General features: G+C 43.2%; 1 protein-coding gene across 1 annotated transcript in view; it reads right to left on the reverse strand.

Annotated features, from left to right (window-relative positions):
- Positions 1–785: 785 nt before the first annotated feature.
- Positions 786–26,820, reverse strand: part of bmp6 (bone morphogenetic protein 6) — a 69,758-nt gene continuing 43,723 nt past the window's right edge. Inside the window, exons 3-7 of the mRNA XM_036124873.1 lie at positions 23,409–23,557; positions 23,007–23,204; positions 7,281–7,357; positions 4,092–4,202; positions 786–2,411 (exon numbers count right to left, since the gene is read on the reverse strand). Coding sequence (XP_035980766.1) covers positions 2,262–2,411; positions 4,092–4,202; positions 7,281–7,357; positions 23,007–23,204; positions 23,409–23,557 — 685 coding nt within the window. The 3' untranslated portion in view covers positions 786–2,261. The remainder of the gene's footprint in view (positions 2,412–4,091; positions 4,203–7,280; positions 7,358–23,006; positions 23,205–23,408; positions 23,558–26,820) is intronic.

The raw sequence follows: 26,820 nt of genomic DNA on the forward strand, positions 1-26,820 counted from the left end.
TGGTGTTGAGGGTTATTTTAAAGATGCTTCTCATACATCTGCTGACGGCCTATCTGACTCATCGCTCAGGGAAACAACCAACTAGGCCGTAATAACAGTCCCCAATCCAAGATTGTAGTTGATGTAGTGATCCGACACATGGATGAAGACCAGAATCTTTTCACTTCATTTATCTGGTGATACGTTGTTTCACGTTGTAGGAAATATATCCTCTTTAAATCATGGACCATGCAGCTCTATTTGTAGTTTTTCCTTTTTTTTTTTTTTAAATAAAAAGCAAATCCAAATGCAGTTTTTAGAAGTGGCCCATGATTTAAAGCAATGCACATGTTTTTTTATCAAGAGGGATCACTGACAGCTACTCAGGGCCAGGATGACCGTCTACATTCACATCCTTATGTCTAGTTGTTTTTGATAGAAGCACCTACATCTGTCTTTGAATTTCCCTGGTACCAATATGAATTACTGTCCAGCAGCTGAATCTGTTTTCCACAGTAACTTCTAGAAGCACTTGACTCGTGGTCCGGTTGAACAGTACAGCTAAACTTGCATCGTCAATCTTTTTCCAATAAATAAAACGGTCCTGTCTGGAGAAATTAGCTTCACCGACATTGTTTTTTCTTTTTTAATGGATCAGAGACGAACCACAGTGTAGAAAACAAACCCGCCTGTGTCGGCGTTTCTGCTCCTAACCCTGGTTATGTGAGAAATGTGACGCAGGACACATTTTATTGTCCATCCCAGGTTCACAAACGGACAAACACAGCAGTTTTTTTTTTTTGTTGTTTTATGTCAGTAATCTTTTTATGAATAGCACATGGGTCTAAAAAAAAAAAAAGTCCGGTGACAGAAGTATATATTTTGTCTTTTCATGGGCCATGGGTTGTGCTCTACCCACAAGGTTTTGTAAAAAAAAAAAAAAAAAAAAGCAAATTGTAACAAGATTTCATAATAAAATTTGCAAAAATAATTTTGTATATATATTTTTGTTCAATTTCTGGCTTTAATGTGGAGTTTTCTCAATAAAAGGTGCAATAAATAAGCTGAAAATGTACACGTATTTACAGAAAACAGTCTTAACATGATCACAAATGTAAACAGCAGCTTTCCAGAGGTATATAAGATTTAAGATCGGTTAGGCACAAAGGGTACTTTTAACTGGTTTGGATACAAGGTTTGCTTTTCTTTGTTCAAATATGTTCTCTTAAATATTCCACGTTAATTAAGGCTCAGATGGGAAGGCACTGCAGCTAAATCTGAGCATAGTGTCGCTCTCAGGGTCACAGAAGCAAAGCCCTCGTGTACGGTCTGTTTTAGTCTCTGTAAATGTTTTCCCCCACAATCCCTTGTCGGGGTTAGACGTGTTTGTGAGCTTTGCAGGTGTAGCAAAACAGAAACGACGGTTTGTGGCGTGTAGGCGGCTAAAAGGGCTGAATTTCTCTCCTCTTTTTTTTATAATTTTTTTTATTTTTTTTGCAGAAAAACAGAGGAGTTTGGCAACAACACGGACCGTGTTTGAACCAGCCTGGAGAATCGCATCTCGGCCCGCGCCTGGCAAATATTGACACAGAGAGCATTATTTGGAGGAGTCCGCTGCTAAAACAGAACGCGGTCGTTTTGGTTGAGTCCAAATTATATTTTTGGGGAAAGTAAATATGGCTTGCGAGGAAAATACAGTAGGAAGGAGGATAAATATGAGTGTACTGACTGACGCGTCAGCTAACATTTGCTGCAAAGTTACCACTGGCCTAGTTGACTCTCTGAAACGTAGATTTTCTATGGGCAGAGCGGGCGATCGGGCTGGCCTCACAGCGAAACTGATCTTCTGCGTCTCCTCGGGGACTTGATCCGCCGCGTTTTCCATCAGAGAGGAGATGAGGAAAGAAAGCAGCACTCCGGTCCCGCAACAGATCCGCCTGTCAGGCTTCCACTCTTACAGTTCAATAAACACACGATACACAAGCTAAACACTCTTCTCAGACACACAAAGTCCACGAGGTGAAGTCTGAAGTGTGCGGCTAACAAAGAGGCCGGCTCAACGCTGGAATGGAGAGAAGTCGCCTGTTAGATGCAGTCACTTCTCGGGCTGGTATTGATCTCCTCCTCGTCCCCATGTTACTGGGTGGATTGATTATTGAAATCGACCCCGCTAACCTCCAGGCTGGGGTGGGAGTGGGGTTGGGGGGGGGGGGGCAGAAATGAAAAGGGAGTCCGACTGTGGTGAGTCTTGCCCAACAGGGAGCGACCGGTCCCGGCTGGTGTCAGTGGCAGCCACAGGCGCGTACCACCATGTTCTTGTACTTCTTCAGGATGACGTTGGAGTTGTCGTCAAAGAAGAGCACCGAGATGGCGTGGAGTTTGGTGGGGGCGCAACACGGCTTGGGTACATTCTCAGGGTTCATCAGGTGCACCTGGAAAATATGGGGAATGCTTTATTTACAGCTCTGTATGCAGCATACAGAGGCTTCTTTGTCATAAGGCACATCATAAATAGCAAGCTCCCCTACGTTTGTTTTTTCAGTTTTTTTGGTTTTCTGTCACACTAATCTGTCAAACTAATTTTAATATCAGACAAAAAAACTCATTAAATCCAAAAATAGTTTTTTTAAATAATGATTTACTTTATTAAGAGAACCAATCCAAACCAACCTGAGCTGCAGTACACATGGGCGGTGCAGCAGGACAACAATTCAAAGCATACAAGCAAATCCACCTCAGAGTGATGAAGGTTTTGGAGGGGCCTAGTCAAAGGCTGGACTTACATCTGATTCAATTTCTGTTGCATGATCTTAAACTGCTCTTTTATACTTGAAAAAACACTCCAATCAGGCTGCATGAAAACACTTCTGCAAAGTGGAGTGGGCCAAAACCCAGACGTATAGCCAGACATTAAAACAACCTGATGGTGGTCGGTGACCCCAGTGTGGAATGACCGGTAATTAGGTTCATGAGGCAATTGCTTTCTCACACGGGGTAGGGCTCTACTCACTGAATAAATGAAATCATAATTTGATCATTTGTCTGATATAAAAATTTGTTTGAAGATCTAAAAGCTTTCCGTGTGATAAAAAAGCCAAAACAGAAGAAATCTGTAAGTGGTGAATACTTCTTTCACAGCCCAGTAAACCTTGCCAAATTTCAAACTTCATGCTTCGAGTAAATAAAGGATTTTCTCTTTGCCCATCGTATATGTTTTCACATACTTTTTCACCCACTGAAAAGTTTTCAATTCCGTCACCTTTCAGCAGAAAGGACTAACCTGACTCTTGCCAGATGGATTTCGTTCCGAAGAGCTCAGCCGCGTGGAGCTCAGCAGAACGACATCCATCTGGCGAGAGTCAGGTTAGCGCAGGACTGAAGGGAATACATGGTTTGCAAAATGTCCTGAGAGATAAACTCCTAGAAAGTCAGTATGTTCAGTTTGTTAATTAATTCCAGTTTGGACACAGCTGCTCTGTGAGGCTGAAACGTGGTGGTGGCAGCATCATGCTGCGGGGACGCTTTTCTTCAGCTAAATCTTTTTCTTGAGCTAAATGCCGGCCAATCCTGCAAGAAAACCAGCTAAAGACTAAACATGCAGCCACCGCTACAGTGGGATGCTTTACAGCAAAGAACGGTTGTGTGTAAGAACGGCCTAGTCAAAGTCCAGGTCTAAATCCAATGGCTAATCTGTGGCAGGAGTTAAAAGTCCCAGATCACAGACTCTCTCCGTCCAGTCTGACTGAGACTGAGCTGTTGTGCAAAGTGGAATGGGCAGAAATCATTTAATGTGCAACGTTGTTAAGAGTCGAACCACAACATACTCGCAGATCCAGTGAGAGACGGTTGACCCATGGATACTAAACACAAATGCACAACTCAACTATTAAGTAAAAACTTCATAGATGAAATAGGTGATACATTTGGAAACCATGTTCACTACTTTGTGTTGGTCTACGCACATGAAATCTAGGTAAAATACGTGGAAGTTAGTTCTGAATAGTATTGTGTACTGTATATCCGGAGTTATATGAGCACAACAACAAAGTGTGTATTTCAGACGAAACACACACATGTGCACATGTGGATTTAGCGGATCGAGGTAGTCCTACCAGGGTTTGCACGATGGCGTGGTTGGTGGCGTTCATGTGGCCATTCAGGGGGAAGGAGCACTCTCCATCACAGTAGTTGGCAGCGTAGCCTTCTGGGGCAATGATCCAGTCCTGCAGAGACACGTACCAACTTAGTTTGCATGTGGCACCGCCGTCTCGCTTTGCAGTTGTGGTTATTTCTATTTCTGAGCAGCAACTGGAATACCTAGAGTTTGTTTTATAGCTATTTGGTCAGTGAGAATGCTCTGGCTTTACAAAAGTAAAGTTTCGGCGTTAATGTTCTACGCCTTAGTTTACGACGTTTCGGAGGACGAAGTCCTGGACGTGTTCTACCGCGTCGCTCAAGGGAGCAACATTTCTCTTCCTTCCTGTCTGAGTTTGAGTTATCAGCACGTTTTAGCTACTGATTCTGACTTGCTTTGATTGTTTGTTTTAGCTACTGACCCTTGTGTCACCACATCGTTTCTCACATCCCTCTTTGCGTGCCTATCCTGTGGGGACATGAATCTGTTTCTGAAGCTGGATTGAGTGATTAGGTATAATTCAAGGTTTGGTTCGTTTTGAAATGGCAGTTCATTGTTGAAGCAGTGTGTGTGTGTGTGTGTGTGTGTGTGTGTGTGTGTGTGTGTGTGTGTGTGTGTGTGTGTGTGTGTGTGTGTGTGTGTAGACCCAGGTAAGTAATTGCTTGCATTATTCCTCTAGATGTCAGTGGTGTGTCAACGGCGATCGGCAGGTTAGACAAGATGAATGGATCTCTGCCCTTTTCCTCAACCGTTCCCCTGCAAACACACACTCACACACCTGCAGGCTGACATTTGGGTCTGCGCCCACTCGCCGCTGTATATCTGACTCTCGCGCTATTTTAATCTGGCTTGTTAGGAGCAGTTTCGTATAACCTTGTGTGAGCGCTCTGCGGCGCTTAATGAGAGCTGATATAAGGCCCTCCTACACCAGCTGCACCATGTTTCCCAGCTGGTTTTGGTCTGACTGTCTTGAGGGACCTTGTCTGTCTTAATTATATGGATTCCTATTTAGTGCAGTGATTAATAAATAAAGACTTTTCCAGAGCTTAGTTTTTTATTTGTATACATTTTTGTCCCATGTCAGTGGTATTTCTTCATCACGCTGCACATAATTCTCCAATAAATACAGAGACGAACCTCGTTTATTGTCTTAGAAGGCAAGAAGAGACCAAAACATGCTTATTAGCACCAGTATTATGACTAATTGGTTTTAGCTTGTTTGAAATACATTTTAATGATTTAACTGGACTGTTTATTGAGTATTGTGAAAATACAGCCTCAGACAAAAGGATGATTCCCAAAGTTTTGGCTTAAGTTACAGCGTTACGTTTGTATTAGGAATTTCTTCTTCTTTCTTTCTACTACAAAATTCAACGTGCTGACCTAAGGAAAGGAAAATAGCTATCCAAACACACCTGGCCCAATGTGGAAGAAGTTACCCCTAAGCCCAACAACTGGTTGTGCCCCCTTTGGGAGCAACGACTGACATCAATCCTTTGTAATACCTGCCAATAAACCTTGAATTGTGGTCCACAGTTTTTGTTTTGCTTTTTATTGTTTTATTTCAGCCACATCGGAGGGTCCAGATTTTGACCAGACCACTCCAAAACCTCGATTTACTTTTTCTGAAACACTCAACTGTGGCTGGAGTCATTGTTCTCTCCATAATCCATGTGAGCTTGAGTTTACAGTTGGAACGAGGAAGTAAAACTGTTAATCATCCATTTACATCAATTATGGCGAGCTAACCAGTTCATGCAAACAGCCATGACCATCACATTAACACCACGGTGTTTATGTATGATGGTCTTCTTCTGAAATTCTGGGCTAATTTTACGGCAGATGTGCAGACAGCTGCAGGTTTTGCTTTTTGGAGTTGAAGAGGTCATCACAAGCAGTGATCACCACACCGTAATTAGCATAAGTCCCAAAACCTTAGAAATTGCTTTGTAACCATATCCAGACTGATATATCTGGATCTGGTTACAATATACGTAGATAAGGTCGATTTCTAAACTAAATCTTTTAGCAACTACAGTTGAATTAATTTCTTGATAAGGGCCAGGTTAGTTTGGATGGCTTTTTTTTTTCTTGATAGACCACTCAAATAAGCATATTTACATTTATATTATAAGTGCTTCAAATAACAGGTATATAAAAACCTCAGATATCCTCATTGTGATTGCTTGATACCCATGAAGCTAAACAAGTGAGCAAGTGTAGTTTGACTGAGTTGCAGTTTTAGATAATCGTATAAAACAATGTCTTTTTGACAAAAAACTTACGTGTTGCTTCGCATTCAACACCATAATTCAACAGTAGTTTACAAAACTCTAATTCTGGAAATTGCTAGCCTGGCCAGCCAGACTGATTTACGGTGTAAGCACGGCATACCAGTGTGGAAAGCAACAAGTAGAGCCCCATTTTAAAGGCGGGACCAGGGCGGGGCTAACAGGGTCAGCGGAAACAGGTTAGAACCAATCAGATAACGACGGATCTGAGGCAAAACTACAAGCGACACGTTCTGTTTTAGTCGTCCTTTTGCAGTCAGCGAAACATTAGGCATCATGAAATACTGTAAATATCCAGCTAATTCAGGACATAATAAAGGCCATCATTAAGACATCGCTCTGTTGCGGCTGCCATCTTTAGGGTTACAGAAAAGCGCTGCTGCATTATGGCGCTAAGAGCAACACATTGCAAACTCCCGCCTCCCGCGCTGTGATTGGTCCGGTAAGTTTAAGCCAGGAAGTCTAAGCCTGCCCAGTAGTTTTAGTCAGTTTGGCTGTGCCAGAAATTCTGAAATAAAAATAAATTACTATTTATTTGATGCTTCTAACAAAAAAAGTCATACTCTACCAAATTATCTAATTTTTAGGTATCATAACCAAAAATAATCATTTTCCATGCCTTTTTCATTTTATACAAAAATGTGCATGAAGCAACAAGATTTTCGATACAGATAATTTTTCTATGATTAGGGTCCACCTAAAAATGCACTCATTGAGTTTTTTTAAAAAAAAAAAAAAAAGGTTTAAGGTAATTCATTTTCTCTGCTAAACCACATTTTAGTGTACTTAACTAGCCGGTAAAAATTAAAGAATACCACAGCAACATTGTCAGCAAACGGCAGAACTTCATTAAAGTGTTTAAAAGATGAGAATACCTGCCAGCCCAGCTCTCTGAAGCTCACGTACAGCTCATGTCTTTTGCACGCCGTCTTCTGATTGCTGCTGTTGTAATCTGCAAAACGAAAAGAACAGAAATCCTCAGGAAACTTCACAAAGATCAAACCTAATGCGATTGAAGCACGCGTGGATTTTGCATGACAGGATTTTGACATCTTTGGCTCAGCAATCTCAGCGCAACAACAACAAAAAAAAAAACTCCTCCCTCCATGAATGATGACGTAAAACACAATTAAACAGAGTGAAAACAAACATTACGCTCTGGGTCTGAGCGCAGAAGAAAAACACAAGTGGACTCGTGTCATGCTCTGGGTGGAGGAGCCGGCGAGGGCGTGAACCAGAGCGCAGGCACCAGGACTCATTACATGCGTTTGTGCGCGCTACGTGCTTCACATCCGTCCGCTGGATGAGGCATTTTGAACGCGGGCCTAATTGGATTTTCCACTGTCAGCTAATATTTGGCCTAAGCGCAAGTGGTGAGACAGTGACAACTGTGTTTATGGACTCTCCTGCCATGCAGCTCGTTGCTAATTATCTCTGTTCCATCCTGCAGGCGCCGGGGCAGACAGGTACAGGTTTTTTGGTTTTTGGGAGTTGAAGAGGTCATTGCTGGCAGTGATCACCACGCTGAAGTCAAGATGGTGACACAGACTTTCCAAAGGAGGATTCAGCGGCTGCCTCTCCAGCCTTCTCTGTCCTGTTTTTCTTATTGATTTGATTGTTGGGTTTAGGATTTCATCATGCAACTCCAAAGGGAGGACACGGAGTAGAAAAAGATGCCTTCTGTGATGAAGGTCAGGGTCCTGGTTCTCATCCCGGATGCAGATGTTGCATCTTCTTGGTTCTTTATGCCATTTTTGTTTTCACCGATAATTTGGGCTTTTTTGCTTTGCTTAATTGCTTAGTTATATTACATTAATTACAATCAAATATTTAGTTACCATGTTATTTAATTATGCTAATATTGCTGAAATTGCTGAACCTTCTAACCTGCTATACCTGCGTGACCTTGCAGGGTCTCCGGTGCGAGGCTGGGTTATGGACGGGTCCCATCACAGGGAAACACAGAAACATACAGACTCACACCTAAAGGAAATTTGAAGACACTGGCTAACCCTGGCGGCCACGTTTCAGGACTGTGGGAGGATGTCAGAGCGCCCTGAGAGAACACAAACATCCACGGGGAGAGCATGCAGAAAGACCCCAGGCCAGGATTCAAACGCAGGTCCTTCTTGCTGCCTGGCAACAGCGTTAGCAACCATGCAACCTTACTGAAACTGTTTCTATTCGATAAAAAATAAAAAAAAACGTGTGTGTGCATAATCCAACAGGTGAATGTAACTTGTTTTTTTATATATATATATAAAATAAGAACAAATTAGCTGTCCATGTTTGGAAGTGGATGTTTTATATCTTTATCCTCCAAAGTTTCCCCCTGAGTGTGTCTGTCAGAGGAGGCATGAGTCAGAGCCCAGTCTGAGATTTGTCACTCAGTCACAGCCACCCACTCACTTCACCAACTCGCCTGCCTTGTTTGGTCAGCTGGAGTGGCAAGGAGACACACACACACACACACACACACACACACACACACACACACACACACACACACACACACACACACGGACAGACAGTGTAAACAAACACGCTTCAGTTATGGACGGGTCATTGATTCTGGTGCCTTATGTCTCAGTGTCCATCATTCATGAGCAGTGACATGTGGATAACAAACAGTGACACACACACATGCACACAAACGGCCCCGTGTTTATGTGTCTGAGGGCCAAGGCCACACCAGCTACTCATTAAAGATTTGTAATTTAAATTCCCCCAGAGCCGGCTGCCTTCAGATTTCATCAGCCGCGTTAATTTCGCTCCTGACGGCGTTGTGTGTTTGCTGGACTTGTGTCACGTGAAGTTGGATTCATCACTCTTCATCTGAGACTGAAGAGCCTGAAACAGGCGGTGAGGAGGACCCTGCGGGGTGCTTGGATGGTAAAACAAGGGTGATCCAGATGACTTTTTTCCTTCCTCCTTTCAAACAGCAGCTGAATCTGGGTGTGCTCTGTGTGGTTGAGTTAACGCTACAGGAGGCAGGAAGCTAAAGGTGAGACAAAGTACAGCAGGGAGCGCTGCGGTGGGGTCAAAGGGCCGGCTGTAAGCGTCGGCCACAGTCAGGTGTTTCCCCGGTTTATGGCTCCTTCCTTTCCGATAGGAAGGGCCGTTCACTGGCTGTCGGCTGATGTGGAAACACGCAGCTTGCCGTATAGGAGTGCGTCCGTGTCGTCGCTCATGTTTCTGCATGCGTGGCTCCATGTTCACCGGCAATAAACGCGGGGTCAAGTGTTGGTTCCTGCCTCCCTGCGGACCGAGTGACCTTCCAGCATCCTCCGCGGCAGACAGCACATGGCTTTAACAGCTTTACTGCAGGAAAAGCTCCCCACTGCAGGCCACAGCCTGGTCCTGGACCAGCAGCTGCACAATATGACCGTTTTTCCCTATAAATATTCAAACCAACAGTCCACTTGGCTTTGCATTGTTAGGAGCAGCTATGCCGCGTACAGTGTTTATATACAGGAAACATCCAAGGACAGAGGAAAAGGCTCCGCCGAAGGGACAGAACCGACCGGCTGAGAAACTTGGCTGACCTGATTAGAAGTTGAGGTGGCATTTATAGAGACCGGAATAATACACGGCTGGACTGAAATACCCACGATCAGGACTAAGGTACTACGGAAAAAGTTGATCTATTGAGGCAGTGCATTGAAAAGGTTTCTTTTAAACTTTCCCCTTCCTTTCACATTACAGCCACTAAGTAGTGCATAATTGCGAAAAAGGAAAATTTTGTTTTCTTGTGTCTTGTCCGTACAAAGCTGAAAGATTGTGTTGAGCATTTATATACAGCCTCCTTTACTCTAATACCCCTAAACAGAAACAAGAGAAACTGCCTTCAGATGTCCGTTAATGCGTACATAGAGTCCAGCTGTTTGCTTTTTGTTCTCAGCAGCTGCTCTGTGAAGGCCTCAGAGGTTTGTTAGAGAACGTTAGAGAACAAACAGTATCATGAAGGCTGAGGAACACAGCAGACAAGTCCAGAATAAAGTATTAATGAGAAGAAGCAGTCAAGAAAACCATGCTGACTCTGGGGGAACTGCAGAGATCCATAGCTCAGGTAGGAAAATCTCTAGACGGGAAAATTATGACCAACATGCGGGATCAAGAAATCTGACCTTCATCTGACGGTGGCAGCATGGGTGGACTATTGAAAGACCTCCACTCTCCGGTTCACCCACAAGCGAACGTGGGAAAAAAAGCTCATCCGGTTAGGCGAGACTGAAAGTGAACGAGCATCGCTGCGTGGTGTAAAAACAAAGCCTCAACGCACATTGGTCTGAAAACACACCATCCCTACTAGGAAACACAGTGGTGGCAGCATCATGCTGTGGAGAGTTGATGTGAAGATGGATGAAGCTGAATAAAGGGGGATCCCCGACGCAAACCTGTAAGAGGCCCTGAAAGCCTTCAGACTGTGAAGGATTTTCACTTTCCAGCAGGACGACCCTAAGCAAACAGCCAGAACGCAACCACAAAAATGACTTCTTTGGTTTGACTTTGTAACAGGTCTGCTCAAAACAAATCAATCACACAGATCCAGAATGCTGCTGCTCACCAAAACCAGGGAGATGGAGCACATCAGCCCAGTTCTGAAGTCCTTAAACTGGCTCCCTGTAGCCCAGAGAATAGACTTTAAAATACTTCTGTTAGCTTATAAATCGCTGCACTGCTTAGCACCATAATACATTGAAGACCTGTTGTTGCTGTATCAACCCTCCAGACCACTCAGGTCTTCTGGTTCTAGTCTACTCTGCATATCCAGAACCAGAACCAAACATGGAGAAGCAGCATTTAGTTCCTACGCTCCACAAATCTGGAACAAACTTCCAGAAAACCGCAAAACAGACGAAACACTGAGTTCCTTTAAATCAAGCCCATAATAACAGGAACAATGATTGATGTTTTCACTTGATAAAATGTAAGGTTTGTTACTGCTCTCACAACCGGTGATTGTTTTAATGTGTTTAGGATGTGTTCATGATGTAAAGCACTTTGAACCGCCTTGCTGCTGAAATGTGCTATACAAACCAGCTTGACTTAACAGAGTTATAAGGATGGTACATTTGCAGGACATTGTACGGTCCAACGTAGCATCATCCATGCGGACTTTGGCAATGAAACGTCTGCGCAGGTCCCTCGGCTTCTGCAGGTAATGTGCAATACGTGGTGCTTTAAAATCTTGTAAAATATTCACTACCTTAAAGCGCTCACAGCCATGTTATACACACACTTTCACACCGACCCCCTGCTCCTTCATCCAGGTCTGCTTTATGACGCGTGACTTTCAGCTCCGGGTCAAATCACAGCCAAGGGTGGAGGGTGGAGGAAGCCGCGGTGCTGCCTGCACGCCCATCAGACTTCAGCAGCAGAGGCTCCCTAATAAGATCAATCACAAGGCTGATACGGAAGCCAGTGATGTGGCAAGGTCAGGAAATATGTTGTGGCCTCCAGTTTGTGCTAAGAGACCTAAATTGATGTCTCATTGTGTCTTGATTATGAATATAAGCATGTACTCTCAAACAAATTAAAGCAATTTGTTTTTGTTGTTGCTAAAATCCTTAATTACTTAAATGAAGAAAGATCAGCTAATCAGGGTCCAAACCCCAAAGAATAACATTTGTTTTCATGCAAAAAGCAGTATACATTTAAATGACAAGCTCAGATTACCCCTTACCCCCCGACCCATAAATAATCTTAATCCTAAATTCCTTTAGTCCCAAATAAACACGCTTTAGCATCCGAAAACGCCTGCAGAGGTGATCAGGCTTCGCAGCAAGCAGCCCGCTCATTTTTTTCTTACACATCCACACGTTTTCCTTGCACCTCCTGGCCTTCAAAGCAATCAGCATTTACAGTCTGTGGGGCTCTTTAAGAGGAATAAAGCTGATATTTACTGTGGGCTTTTCATTGAGTGTAAAAGCCCAGATTTGTGGTGCCCATAAACCACATCTCCCCTTCCTGCTTGTAAAAATTTAATGCCACACAGCTACTGCCGAGCTCTGGCTCCCATGAGGCCGCCATTCATTTCTTTTCCCTTTCCTTGACAGAGGAGAGGTGGCGAGGAACAGGAAAAAGGGGCTACACGTATGATGCTATATCACATCAGCGTTGGCCATGCACAAACTCGGTATTTGTGCTTAACAAAAATGACTGGTTATCTTTAAATAATCACTTGAAAATCAAGACTTAATCATCTGATATTTGCCGTTTGAATGTTTTGCCTGAGTCATTATTTAGCACAGTAGCTGTTGCGTCTGGTTTGAAATTTCTGACATTTGCATAATTAATGGAATTTTTTTCCCCCAGCGCTTCAAATCATTCACGCTTTTTGAGACGTTGTTGCTTTTTTAGCACCAATTACGACTCTCACACCAAAAGCCTCACGTCCTACAGCTGCTTCATTTAACATCAGTCCATCGACACGCAAACAGCATTTAGTGCGCTGGTTAAAAAAAAAAAAACACAGCTTACTGGGTGTTTGGCTGCCACGCTGGATGTTTTTATATCATCAAATGCACTTTCAAATCAGACAGAGTGAATGTGAATAAATAGAAAAGGTGCCGCCCAGCTAACCTGGCACTTAGTGAAATAGTAACTGCGCCTAACCAACATAAACGCCCGGGTCCCTCCTGGCATCAACAGCTGCCATCAAGTGTTTGTGATAACCGGCAATCAGTGTTTCACATCGTGGTGGAGGACGTCAGGCCCACTCTTCTTTGCAGAATTATTTTAATTAGGGCCAACGTGGGGTGTTTCTGAGCACGATTTAAGTCAGGAATATAACATCATATATAATATTTGGCATTTCCCAACCTTGATTTTGTTTTTATTTTGTTTTCCTCTCAGCCATTTGCTGCTGGACTTGCTGGTGTGCTGGAGCTTTAAGGTCACCGACTGATGGCTGAACGTTTTCCTTCAGGATTCTCGCAGCAGAAGTCATTGACTGTAGGTACGATGCTGCTTTTTCTGATATACCGTTACTTTGAAACGAGACGAAACAGCCTGCAAACCTTCCAAACCGTCTCCCTGTCATCTAATGAGTCCACACCACACAATATTCTCCCAATTGATCTTGGGCATCATAAAGATGTTTTTTGTGCAAATGTGAGACGTTGAATCATGAGAAATGATCTTGACTGAGAAGAACAAGGCCTGCTGCGCTTTAGAAGTTGTTCCAGATTGTTTCGTGACTTCCTGGGTGGAGGTTCTCAACGGCGACATGTTTTTTTTTTTCCCTTTCATTTGTGAATCATTGTGTTTCATTTCCTTTACAAGAATATACTTTGTAGTAGTCACTCTGGTTCTCTTTGTCTGACAATAAAATTTGTTTGATGATCGGAAACATTTCGGTGTGAGAAAAGAGCAAAAACGGATGACGTCAATAAGGGGACGATTACTTTTTCACAGAGCTGTATCTCATCAGAGTAAGGCTGGTAGTGAAGATTTGTCAATGGAGCAGGTAGCAGAAAAAAAATTCAATATGTAAATTGAAACCTTATTTAAACGTTATTATTTTTTTCTTTCTCCGCCTTCAGTTAAGGACAAACTATACACCAGACACTGGTTCTTATTGAATATAGGGAAATAGAAAGGAGCCAATCAGCAGCCTTGACATACTGGTTTCCATGTCTGGAATCTGATTGGTTTTCCATTCAGAGAGAAATAGATGTTTTAATGCCAATAAATGGGTTTGCAAATTAGCCAAAGCATAAAATATCTGGGAGGCTGATCAAACAGAAACTGTATTTTCTACAGAGGTATCTAGGCATTCGCAGGTTTCTGCTTCAGCAGGTGATTTAAATCCAGCTTCCTCTGGGAACAAGATAGATCTCGGTAAGTAACAGAAAGGCTGATTAGATTTCAGAAAGGTTTCCTCGTTTTGAACTCTCAGCCTTAATCTGTCATAAAACATGAAGGCTTAGGAAATGTTTGCAGCCTCTTGGGAAATTTCAGTTTTCTTTAAAAAAAAAAAAAAACTGAAAAAGGTATTCTTTATTTACCGCCAAAAATATCCAGAGACTGCAGCAGCAATCTGTGACACTAACCTCATCAATGGCAACAAACTCAAATAAATGAAATTAAAGGACGTAAAAAATAAAATGTCACCTGTAATAATAATGATGATAAAATAGTCAAACATTTCTTATCATACTGTTGTGTCACCAAGACCTCTTTTTATTAAACATGTACCCAAAAATGTGTAGCACAGCCACTGATATTATGAGGAAAAACAGGGTTTTCATGACATAAATGTGCATTAAATGACTCTAAATTTACAATACCTACAGCCAACATATCCAAAAATGTGTTTCTGAAAGGGGAAGATACAGTCATTTCTTTTGTTTATATTTTATTTTTGTTAAAGATGTTGAAAAAAATGTACACGCAATCTTTCTTTTAATCATTGACTAACATTTTGCCAACCTAAAATCAGGAATTGTATTTGGCCAATCAAATTGAACTTAAAAAAAACTCCAAACAGCTTTTTGTCAAAAAGACATAGAAAAGGTGATGTTGCTTTCCATCTAAATTATGTGAAAACATAGCTTAAGAGTGATGGAAAGATGAAAGTCTCCATGGAGACACCTAATGACATCTAAATGGGGTTGAAAAATTGTCACTTTGTATGTACTAACCAAGCCTGAGGTTTCATATTTTGGCTAAGCAAAAATTGGATATAAGGTTTAGGGTAAGAAAGTCCACTTTTCTACGTCTTTTCCCAGGCTAGATGAAGCTGGCCGACTTATATTACTAACACATGAGCTTAACAAACAAACCATAAACAATAGTTTCTTGTTCTTCCTGATTTATAGCCAGGCTAAATATTTGAACTTCCTGTTAAAAAAAAAGGATTTCCTTTAATAAAAATGGTAACGTGAATACAAACCGTGGCGCATTAGAGCCGTTTGCCTACCTGTGTTTAACCTGGAAATGTGTCTCTGTGCATACAAACATCCTGCTAGACCACATGACTCCAGAAACCCTGCACTAAAAAAAACCCCAATTCCCATTGAATTCACTGAGGAGAGGCAGGGGCTGCTGGTTCCCACCCCTGCGTGCTGAATAGCTGAGGAAACACAGAACGCTTCCTCAAAGCGAGACTCTTGATAAAAACTGCAAACCGATATTAACCTGCCTCCACAAAGCCCGCCATTCATGAGACGCCACCATCCCGTCTTTTGGTGCTGGAAAAAAAAAAAGCGGTAAAATTATATTTATCGCGAGCTGCTTCCGAAAATAGAAGAATCGCGGGGTGCCGTTTCAGATGGCGCGACCGCAGCGTTAGCTTTCGGTGACATAAAAGGTTGTTTCAGCCCCGAGAAGGCCGCTGCGTCTCCAACCATTATGCTGCAAAAAAAAACGCCAAGAAAGCCCTACGGCAGCCGTGAAGACATGAAAGGAGGAATCGTCACCGCTGTCTCTGACGTTCCTCCTCTGTTTTTTTTTCTTCTTCTTCTTTCTCTCCCTCCCCGTCCCTTCAACCTTTTCGACTGAAGTTTATCTTTCTTCCTGTCTTTCATCACGGAGGTTATTAAACCCTGCGATGGAGCTCCGCCATGTCTAATTACTCCGACGGTAAACAAAACGAGCTCGGAGCGGAGGAGAAGGCGGAGGGAGGGAGGAAAGGAGTGACAGATGAAAAAACACAGCTGGCTGAGCGCCGTGTTATTATAATTCTTTAAGCGATACTGTTAGCTTGGTCAGTCTTTTAGCTGCGCAGCTAATGACTGCCTACACCTAATTACAGGCCGCCAGGGCTGCGCCGGGGACGCGGTATTCCTTCCCCGGATGGTTGTTAACCTCCCCCGCAGCCAGGAGCCGAGGGCCCAGCCCGACTCCCGTTACCTCCCCGTTACCTCCGCACCCACTGCATGTCAAATTAGCCTTAGAGGTGTCGCATTGTTCTTTCGGGGAGGTACGCAGGAGCTCTCAGTCAAAAGTATGCGGGCGTCAAGCCGACAGCCGCGCATTCAAGAAGACAGCACAGGCAAACAGAACCGTCTATTAATCAGCCGCCGTGTTAACCGTGTGCCTTTTTCTGGCAAAAAAAGCCAGAAGCAAAAAAAAAAATGATTTATTACACTTTCAATCAGGGCAATATTTCAAAACCAGTGTTGCGGAAATTTATCTGGCGTCTTCGGTCCTCTTCGGTCATCTGGAAGATATTTAATCTCACGTGTTGTTTTAAATCCAACACATTAAGACTTTGAACAAGGCAAAGGAAAGGTCAAAAACCTCTCGAGCGTTTCAGTTTGGGCAATCAAGTCTTCTGGTGAACGGCGTGTTCGATAGTAAGGTTTTTTTTTTTTTCCTTTTTTTTTTTTTTCAAGGCCAGGATTTTCAAATAAAACAAAAGTCTTTTTTGTAATCAAACCAAGAGGTAGCCAAAACATGCATGAAAAAAAGCATACATAGCTTTACAAATAGTATTCCACCTCACGGAGTCGACGCTTCGTGGAAACCCCCGTTTCTGCAAACAGAGATTGGGGGTCACGTTTCTATCAGCTTTGCTCGTCTGGAGATGAGATTTCTATTTTTTGCCCATTCGGTAAAACAGCTAAAGCTCAGTCAGACTGGATGTAGAACATCTGTGAACATCAGGCTTTAAGTCTTGACACATACTCGTGATTGGATTGGATTTGGGCGGGTCATTCTAACGCACAAATGAGCTTTGATCTAGACCAGTTCTCTGTGGACTCTATGTTTAGGGCCCATGAGGAAGTGCTTCACTGTCTCTATAGAGGACTGCAGCACAATCACATCTGAAGAGAACCCACAGACACGTCGGTCAGGCCCTCTTAAGTTTGTTTTTTTTTAACAACTTTCTCCTTGCTACTCTGCATAAAGGTCAGATTGGTGGAGTGCGTGACTAATAGTGGTCCAATTGTCAGGTTCTGCCATAGTTACTATGATGGCCACACTACAGGAAAGTTAGATACTCTCGGGCACCTTCATTTCTTGTTTGTACATTTACAATGACAATAATGGGTTTACTGATTGCTTTAAGTGTATTTGTCCTACAAATTTAGTTTCCTTATGTATTTTTACCAACTCAGTTTTCATCCTTGTTTCTTACCCTCCATGATCTCTGGCAGTTTCCCCAAATAAAAGATGGTGGCCGAGGCTCAGAGCACCTAAATACATGGAGGGGATGATTGGACCACCAGCTCCTGCTGGAGGGGGATTTGTATTTTCTTATGTACCTTTTTGCTAAAGATTTGCATTTAAAGTTTGATATTTTTGATTTTCTTCCTGTGAGTTCACTCAATCAACAAACTTAACTGTACTGTGTAGTTTTTGTAGTTAGTTGTATTCTGTTTTAATGGTCATATCAGCCATTATATATAAACCCTTGTGTGTCATTTCTTTGTTAGGTCAGTTATGCTTTGTCTGTGCAGGCAGCTGGTTTGTTAGGTTTAGTTCTGTTGCTGTAGTTTTGTTTCTTTGACCTCTCCTATGAGCTCAGCATTCTATTTTTCTTTTGTAAATATAGGTTTTTAGGTTAAAATGAAAACCTTATTTTTCTAATATTTCCTGTGAGTCGTCCTGCTTTTCAATGCGGTCCATCACAGTTACCGCGGGCCTCCTGACCGCCTCTCTGGTTAATGCTCTCCGTGGCCGGCCTGTCAGTTTGGGTGGATGGCCACGTCCCGGTTGGTTTGTAGCTCTTCTACTTTTTCCATTTACAGATGATGATTTACTCAGTGAGACGTTTAAAGCTTGGGATACGGTTTTATAACCTAACCCTGCTTTAAACCTCACCACGACTTTATCCCTGGTGTGTTCCCTGGTCTTCCTGATGCCGATTTCTTTTACGCTCAGGTTCCTCAACAAACTTAAGATTTAATTGCTCACAAATGTAGTCCGTTTAATAATTAGGCAACTGGGTTACAGTGGATTTTGTTTAGTGGTCAAGTGAAGACTCCAGCAGAGCATAAAGCACAAGGAACCAACCTTATTTGCTGACCAACAAGTTTGTGGCCTGGAGTCTTCACCTACAAGACTCTGTGAGGTAATTACGTGAAATGAAATGGGGAAAAAAAGTAAAGCTAGGCCAGGCTTTTTGATCAAGCAGGTCAAAAGTCTGCAGTTTGGGTAGAAGAGGATGTTATTTTTTAGAAAACACAGCATGAATCCACTCATGCTGAAGTTTTGGAGCGCACCTGAATGGACGCTTGAGGGGATGCTGGTAATGAAAAACAAACACGTTGCTTCCTCCAGGCCTTAGACCCAATGCTATTCAGAAAAAAGGTGTGAGGGAGAATTTCATGCGACGTGTTTCTTTTAGTTTGATCTGTGGTGCTCTGAACTGATGTACTGGAGCTCCGTACCAAACAGAGAGAGGTGGCTGGACCTTCCCCATCCATCGCGGACGTCTCCTCATCCCAGCAGTGAGTGATGCGGTATTGAAACCATATGCCAGCCAGAACTCCTCTCGGCTCCTCCCCTCCCGTCCAATCCCAGCAGTCCCCTGCCGGCCACTGACGCATGGCTATCGCGAGGAGTGGGGGGGGCGGGGGGGACCCAACTTCCTGTGTAAGATCTAAATATTTACACTCCCAGTCGTGCCGAGTGGCGAGGCAGAGAGGTCTCGATCTTTTGGGTTATGTAAAGTGCATTTTTAACCAATCGTCGTCCTTGGCGAATATCTTTAAAGAGATTTGCTTTACTCGAATAGTCCTCATCCCCCTGAAACAAACAGGGAAACAAAAGCAAACTACAGGTTTCTGTTTGCTTATGAACACCAAGATGAGTTTCCCTCGAAGCCATTCTGACTTGAAAGCAGGGGTGGCAGCCTGGCAGAGGAGTACTCGGAGCTGCACGAGTTCAATACCGTGCCATCGTACGCTCCAACTTCACTGCTCCGCAAGAAAACCTGCAAAGTTAAACTTCCACCTTGTTGTTTTTCGCATTAGCTCAGCCTCCGGAGAAAGCCACTGAAGATGCGCTAAACAAACAGAGCCAACAAACTATTTGCAGAGAGCAGCAGTGAAGTACAACGCCAACCTGTCCCACAAATACATCTGTTTACCGTGCAGATGTTGGAGCCATTAAACAGAGCAGGCGAAGCGAAGCGGAGGTAAATTGCTTCCCAGGTAGCCGGCCAGCAGGTTCTATTTGCAGTGCTGACCCAGACAGATTTTGGATACGGATGTTTAAATGTTTACGGTCTAATCGTTAGCTTCGATTTGCAGCTCTGTGACACGGGCTACGTGACACAGCTCTGCTGCAAGAAGCACGCGTGTACTTTGCTGATCCATTATTACAAGATCTGCAAACATGTGCACTTATTTTGGACAGCCGTAGGAAGAGACAGGTAGCTCTATAATCAGAGAGTTCAAGGAGACAAAACTCTATGGCTATGTTCACACTGCAGGTCTTGATGTTAAAATAAAAAAATTTTTTGAGGTGGGAGTTCATATCACTTTTAAATGCGACCGCCGTCATACTGCTGTCTGAACGTGTGCGCAGATAACAGAAGGAGACGTCACAGAGCTGCACGCTATTTATGGAAGTAATGGTGAACATAATGGTTTCCAGAGGTGTTCAACAAAGTTATGTTTAAAAAAATTTTTTTGAAAAAATAAAAAAACGAGGATACCGGCCAGCTTCTCTGCTTGTTATTATTAAAAAGCTGTCGAGCAATGGGAGCCGACAACATTAAGACTATATCATAGCAAAATGAAGTAAGATAAGAAGAAAGCAGCTTAGCTATTAACCTTTGGTCTTCTTTGGAGCGCTAACTGCTGCTAGTGTGTGTTGATGTAGTCAGAGACAGGAAAGTGACGTGAAAGACGGGTGAAATGTGACATGACCGTTCAGACAGCGGATGCTTTGAAAAATATTCAATACGTATCCGAATTAGTACCACATATGGAAGAGGCACAAATCAGTTTCTTTTTAGGGTGAAAAGATTGGAATTGGGCCGTTCACACTGCTGTGAAAAAGACGGATATGAGTTGCATATGGGCAAAAAGATTGGATTTGGGTCTCATTTCCCTGCAGTGTGAACGCAGTCTGAGTGTGATATTTAAATACAGCCACATAATGAGCCATAGGAAGGGTTTTGTGCACATTTTTCTGAATAAGTGACAGGAAGATGTGCTTGATGATTAATTGCAGGTTAACTTCGATACGTGCATGCTCAGTATGAGGGATTGCTGCAAACCCATCAACAATCCAGACAACTGTCCCTGTGGCTCTATGCTTCTCCAGGAGGAGTGAATGCTGCTGGTTAAGACTTGATGCAACCTGCTGGGTTTCCTTAGATAGGAAACTTTTTGACCAACCTCTCTGGATGATTTCATTGAATTTGACTTTGTAGAGTACCTTGAGATGACATGTGTTGAGAATTGGCACTAAATCAATAACATTTAATTGAATTAACTTAAAATTTAAATGTTTAATTGTAATTCGTTAGAGAGAAGTTGTGCTTTTTCCATACCAATTCTATTCACTTTATTTTGATGTGAGATTTCTTGTGGCTTTATTTCAATAAAGGCTCTCTCTTCCAGCATAAAGGCCAGATCTGTATATTGATATTTGTCCTTGCCAAACGATACTTCTACCTGAGCTGTGGATCGCTGCTGCTCCTCCATGGGCCTTTTGGCTTATTCTCTGATTAGGCTCTTAATTAATGCCGTGTCTTGGAAGGTTGTATAGAATTATCAATTTAACGCCGTTAGGGGTGTAAAAATGTGTCGATCAACATTGATATATCGACTCAAAGATTAACGATCCAATTAACATCAATGCAAAATGAAAATCTCAATCTGAAATCGTAACATCCATCCATCCATCCATTTTTCGTCACACTTATCCCTGCTGGGGTTGTGAGGGGTGGTGGTGCCTATCTCCAGCTGTCAATGGGCGAGTCTATCGCAGCAAATCGTAACAGACTTTGTTATATCTGCAAATGGTCTTCCAAACAAATCGATATAACATGATATTGTGACAAAGCTGTTGATTTACACCCCTATGTACCGTAGGCTGGTTAAAGTACAAGGCGGGTCTAAGGTCTGAGAGAGAAGATAACAGGTATTTATACATTGATGCCAACATATTTGTTTTTAATGACTGTTTTAGTTTTCTTTAAAGGTATTTGATCTCACTAAAGTTAAAATAAAACCTCAGTATTATTTTCCCGTCCACAATTTGTCTCTGAAGACGATGCTCAGTATCATCGTTCTCGGTTTTCCTTTAACTGCTCCACTATCAGCAGTTTCAGCTAAGTCACATACAGACAATGAGTTTGACCTTTCATGAACAGAGTAGCATCTTCTTTTCAGCCATACGATGCATTTTTCTGACTTTATTGTGTATTTATTGCATCAAATCAGGGCAAAATAACTCGTTTCCAGCTGAATCACGTGAATTACTCATGCACTTTTCCAATCAGACGATTGCTTAGTTGAGTTGGAGGGATTTCTCTGCCGGAGAGACACAGCTCCCTCCTTAATTCCTGCCTGCAGGCGCTGCTCGGATCCGACACTTTGCGCTGCCGAGGTTTATGCGTCGCATGACGGTTCATCAGTCAAATTAGGCGGGGATCAGACCAGTATTAACAGCAGGCCCACTGAGCGCCGGCTTCAGTCGCACAATGAGCCCTCACAGCAGCGGCTTAGCTTTAAGCGCCGCACTGTTGGCCCACAATTTCTCAGCAGGTGAAAGGTGGGCGTGTTACGGTTTGATTTAATTTGAAACGTTTGCAGAGCTAATAAGATGAGGATTATCCTTCCTCATTACATCACCCTGTGAGTAGTCAGAGGAGCGAACGGGAGTGCAGTTTAACGATGAGGTCACCTGTCAAGACAAGCCACTGAATGTTTAGGAGCCCCGTTCACAATGATCACCCACTTTAAAGCCGACCCAACCTGCCCTGCAAGAGGATTTGTGCTTCACACAAACTTTTATAGGGATTTTAGAAGTCTGACCAGAGCACCTTCTTCCTGCCTTGTGTTTTCAGGTAGACTGAAACCAGACTTAAAGGCATCAGCATGAAGGGGACTGAATACAAACACACGTCACAGTTTTCTGATTTTTCTCTTTAAGTTTAAAAAGCATGCATCTTTTCCCTCCTCAGCGCAATAATGTCCCGTTTTATGTCATTCTATAACATAAAATCTTATCTCACAAGGCTCTGTAAACTATGATAACCAAACACTCACGTAATGTTCTCCTCCCTCTATAGCGCATAAACCCAATTTGTTGCAATAAACATTCAGCTTCTCTGAGTTCAAATTTACATCCAAACCCTCCCAGCAAAAGAAATCCCCTTCATAAATCTCGAAGGAGGTTTAATATTCAACCTCCTTTCGATCCTTATGGGGACGCTGCAGTGGGGGGGGGGGGGGGGAATCCAGCCCGTCATCCCTGAGCTACAGTTTCAGTCTAATAGAGTCTGATTACAAAGAGATCCTGCAGAGGTCAGGTCTAATTTATCAAGTCCTTCAAAAGGAAATACTTTAACCAGACCGAGCATGAGCTGCCGGCTGGACATAACTCATGCGTCCGCGGAGGTTTCCTTTGAGCTCGGTTTGTGTCTTTCTGCCTCCTCTGCATAAAAGCGAAGGTTTTAGCGCACTGACCTGTTTGGCCCGAGCCTCTGGATCCCTCTGCGGTCTGTGTGGAGCGGTTGCGATTCTGGTGCCGGCGTTTTCCGCCGGCGGAGCGGGCGGAGCGGATGTGCACCTCGCTGACCTTGAAGAAGGCCACCATGAACGGCTGCTTCTCCAGCGCGCCGTCGCGTCCCACGAGTCCCGCGTCTTTACAGCTGACCGTCTGCCCTGCTCGGGAGAAAGGGGCGACACTTAGATCCGCTTCACAGCCCAGTTCCATTCGAACAGGCGGACGCTTTCGTATTCTGTTTGCGGTTCACGTTGTCAAAAGGACGTGTGTCCGCCAAACTGACGATGGGTTAAAGATTTGAAGATCCGCTCGTCTATAGGTCTAGAAAAACAACGTGTTGCGCATTCATCTGAGCCGCTCACCACTGCTGGTCTCCACGCTGACCTGCAGGCCCAGGTTATGCGTCGGACTCATCACCCACAGGTTGCTGGTCGCCGTGATGTCAAACTCCAGCCATCCCTCTTCAGCGGCCCACAGCCTCCGAGACTCCAGGAGGAACAGATCTGCCTCCCTACCGTAAAAAAAAAAAAAAAACAACAACAACCTCATCAACAAAACATTCAGAACTTTTAAAATAACAGATATGCTAGTAAATTTAAGTCTGGCTGAATGTCTAACTTATGATTTGACATTCAGTCTGCGACGCCTGCCTCTAAATTTCCTTTTGTTTTTACGGCCAGATCTCCCCTCCAAAGGGCTTTTCATCACAACATGACGTGAAACAAACAATGGAAGAAAGGCAAGCTGACTCCACACATTTAGACGTTAATTGTTTATAACGTTAGCTTCATCAATAAGGGCTTTTCTTTGCATTTCAAATGTCTAGACTTCTTCTGCAATTACACAAGACTCGTCAATCACACATTCACATAAAAATAAGTTTACCAATACCATGTTGTCTAGTTATTTAATGTCTGAACGCGCGGCTGCACAGTTGCAGAGTTGCCCTGTTGCTTTGCGGCAACGAGGATCGAATCTTGGCTAGCATGATCTCCCCATGCATGCGTGGGATCTCTGCAGGCTCTCCAGCTTCCTCTCACAGTCCTAAACACTAAAAAAGCTGTTTCTCCTGACTGCTTTGGTTCACAGTCGGCTTTATGCTCGTCCTGACAACAACAAACAAGCCCGCTCTGGTCTGCGTTGAGGAGCTGCTTGCTATAAAAACACATACTAAGCTCATTTGTCTCTTGATAGGTTATTTGCAGATATTTAAGGTGGTTTGTCGTAAACACACATTATCCGAAGCAGTCTTTTTAAATACCGTTTTTCGATGGGAATTCAATTTGAGATTTCGCTAAAAAAAGCTGCTCTGGGTTGAGTAGTTTGCTTTGTTTGTTTCAATGAGATTAAACAGCATCCCGTAAAGATCTATGAATGATACGCCTGCATTCTTAGCTCTCGCTGTGAATCAGCATGAGCTGAAAAATTCCCAGATAATCTTCTAGCAGAGGCTGGATTCTGAGTTGTATGGTAATTTCATTTACAATATTTCTGTGCGAAGGAGTCAGAGGGAATGTGTCGGACGCGGGGAAAGAAGTGTGACTTTTTAATGAGAGGCGAGAACAGAGGGGAGGTAAGGAAAAGGCAGCGTGTGTGTGATAAGAGGGCCCGTCCTCCCGCTGTCCCATTAGAAGCAGTAATAACACAGCAGCCAGTCAGCGGGACCGTCCTCCCAGAGACCACATCAAAGCGCCGCGATCGTCCAGGTGTTCGCAGAATGCCCCTGCAGTCATGTCTCTGCGGCCCCTCTTTATTGGCGTTTAATGAGAGCGTTTCTGACAGCTTCCGCATGAAGCGCGCGGCTTTCCTGCCGGGGGAACCGGCTCCGGCTGGGCCTGGATGCCCATGCTTCTGTTTACCCGTCACACAACCGTCACGTGACAAAGGAAGCTCCTCACCTGAGATCCAGTGAAACTTTTCATCACACAAACTGGACAATATAATCAATTTAGCTCTTTTTTTCATTTTTTTTTCTGTTCAAAACCGCTTCTTTAAACATAGGTTATTAGATTCTTTTGGTTCTTATGTAAAGTAGAAGGGGTTCTGGTTCTTTGCAAGAAGGCATGTTTGTAAGACTGACTAAAAACCAAAATGTAAGTCAGGTTTGTTCTTTTTTTTATTTGGTTTCATTATTTCCAAAGGAATGACCGGTCAAGGTGGGGGAAAAAAAATGCTGATTAATGGTCAGAGATATTTTTGGTAGCCTGCCTTTTCTCACGCCAGCTCTGCCGCCATTGTTGGCCCGGCATTCCTCGCCTGCTGTTACAGAAGCCAATCGAATGAAAAGAACAAAGGGGTGTCAGGCTAATTAAACGCTCTATCATTGCAGCTCACGGCTCAGACGGGAGTCAGGGCCGCGGGAAAACTTAACAGGCTTCCTGCACATTCGCCGATTCGCCGCAGAGTTACTGTTTAACCAAAAGCGTCAAATTACGGGGTGGAAAAAAAACAAGAAAGGAGCTAAAGGCTAAGGATCTTTTAGCTGTGTTTTCGCCCTCATCTAAGCCCCAACCTGGTTAGCCCGCCATCGCTTTTGGACGTGAATGAATTCAAGAATGTAAAATATAATTAGCTGCCTGTTCAATTACCGGGTTTTTAAGACATTGTGCGGTCGGCTGTAATTGTCCTTAAGGTGCGGATATACGGGCCCTTTAATCTCCAAATATCCCCCACATATAAAAAGGTCGAACCTCCAGGGTGGAGAGCACCACCCATTGCAGGGACAAAGGAATGCAGCAAATCAGCAGCTCTTGACGCCATATGAACATTTTACCACAAGAAAATATACTGAGCACGCCTAGAGCTGAGAGGTTTTTTTTTTTTCTGCTTCACCTGAAACACCAGTTAAAAGACATTTAGCGCTAAAGATGCCCAGATAAAGGTTTCTATAAATTAAATCTCCATTAGTTAAGAGACGCTGAAAGAGGAACCACTGAGAATAGGCCTAAGTTTCTCAGAGGGTCTCTTTATGTTGTTCGTCGGTGAGCAAACTTCCTGAAACACAAGTCCCGCTCAGAATGGCTGTTTATCCGCCCTGCGGAGGCAAGGTAAATGTTTGACATGTATCAGCTGTGGTCGGTCAGAAGATGGGACGCTTCTGAAGCCGAAGGCTATTTCTGTGAGACGGGGCTTTGCGTAATGAGATGGAGCGTTGCGCTGCGTTGCTGACGGGAGCCAATAACGCTGGTTTGTGTGCAGCCGGGGTTCTTCTGTTAAAGTAACCGCTTCACGCTGCCATGTTGTCATTTTGGTACGAAACAAACTGCAAAACTATGTGCTTTACCCGTAATTACAAGAATTTACATTCCTTCCATTTATTTTTCTCATTTTGTTGAGCCACAATCTTCAATGTATTGTATGCATGGGTTTAATATGGCAGACCAGGGGTCAGCAACCTTTACAACCCAAGGAGCCATTTTTGCCTTTTGTCCAGCTAATAAGAATTTGTTTAGAGCCACAAAGGCTAAGTGAGCCTCCAAAACATAACTACCAGATTTTACAATATTTACTACAAGAAACATGCTTAGATTTTTAAATAAAAGAGAAAAAACTATTTTATAAGCTTATTAAATAAAGGAAAGCACTGAATTATTACATACACACTGCAAAAAGGGAACTAAAATTAAGTAAAATCTTTCTTGAAATGATTGTATTTGTTCTTTATTTGAGGAGGCAAGTTTAAATGATCTCCCAGTGGAAATAGATTTTTACACTTAAAATAAAAACAGCCCATCTCCATCATCTAATGTCAAGTGCAGATATCTAATTATCTTA

This window comes from Fundulus heteroclitus, chromosome 21 (assembly GCF_011125445.2).
Source record: "Fundulus heteroclitus isolate FHET01 chromosome 21, MU-UCD_Fhet_4.1, whole genome shotgun sequence".
In the NCBI taxonomy this organism is placed as follows: Eukaryota; Metazoa; Chordata; class Actinopteri; order Cyprinodontiformes; family Fundulidae; genus Fundulus; species Fundulus heteroclitus.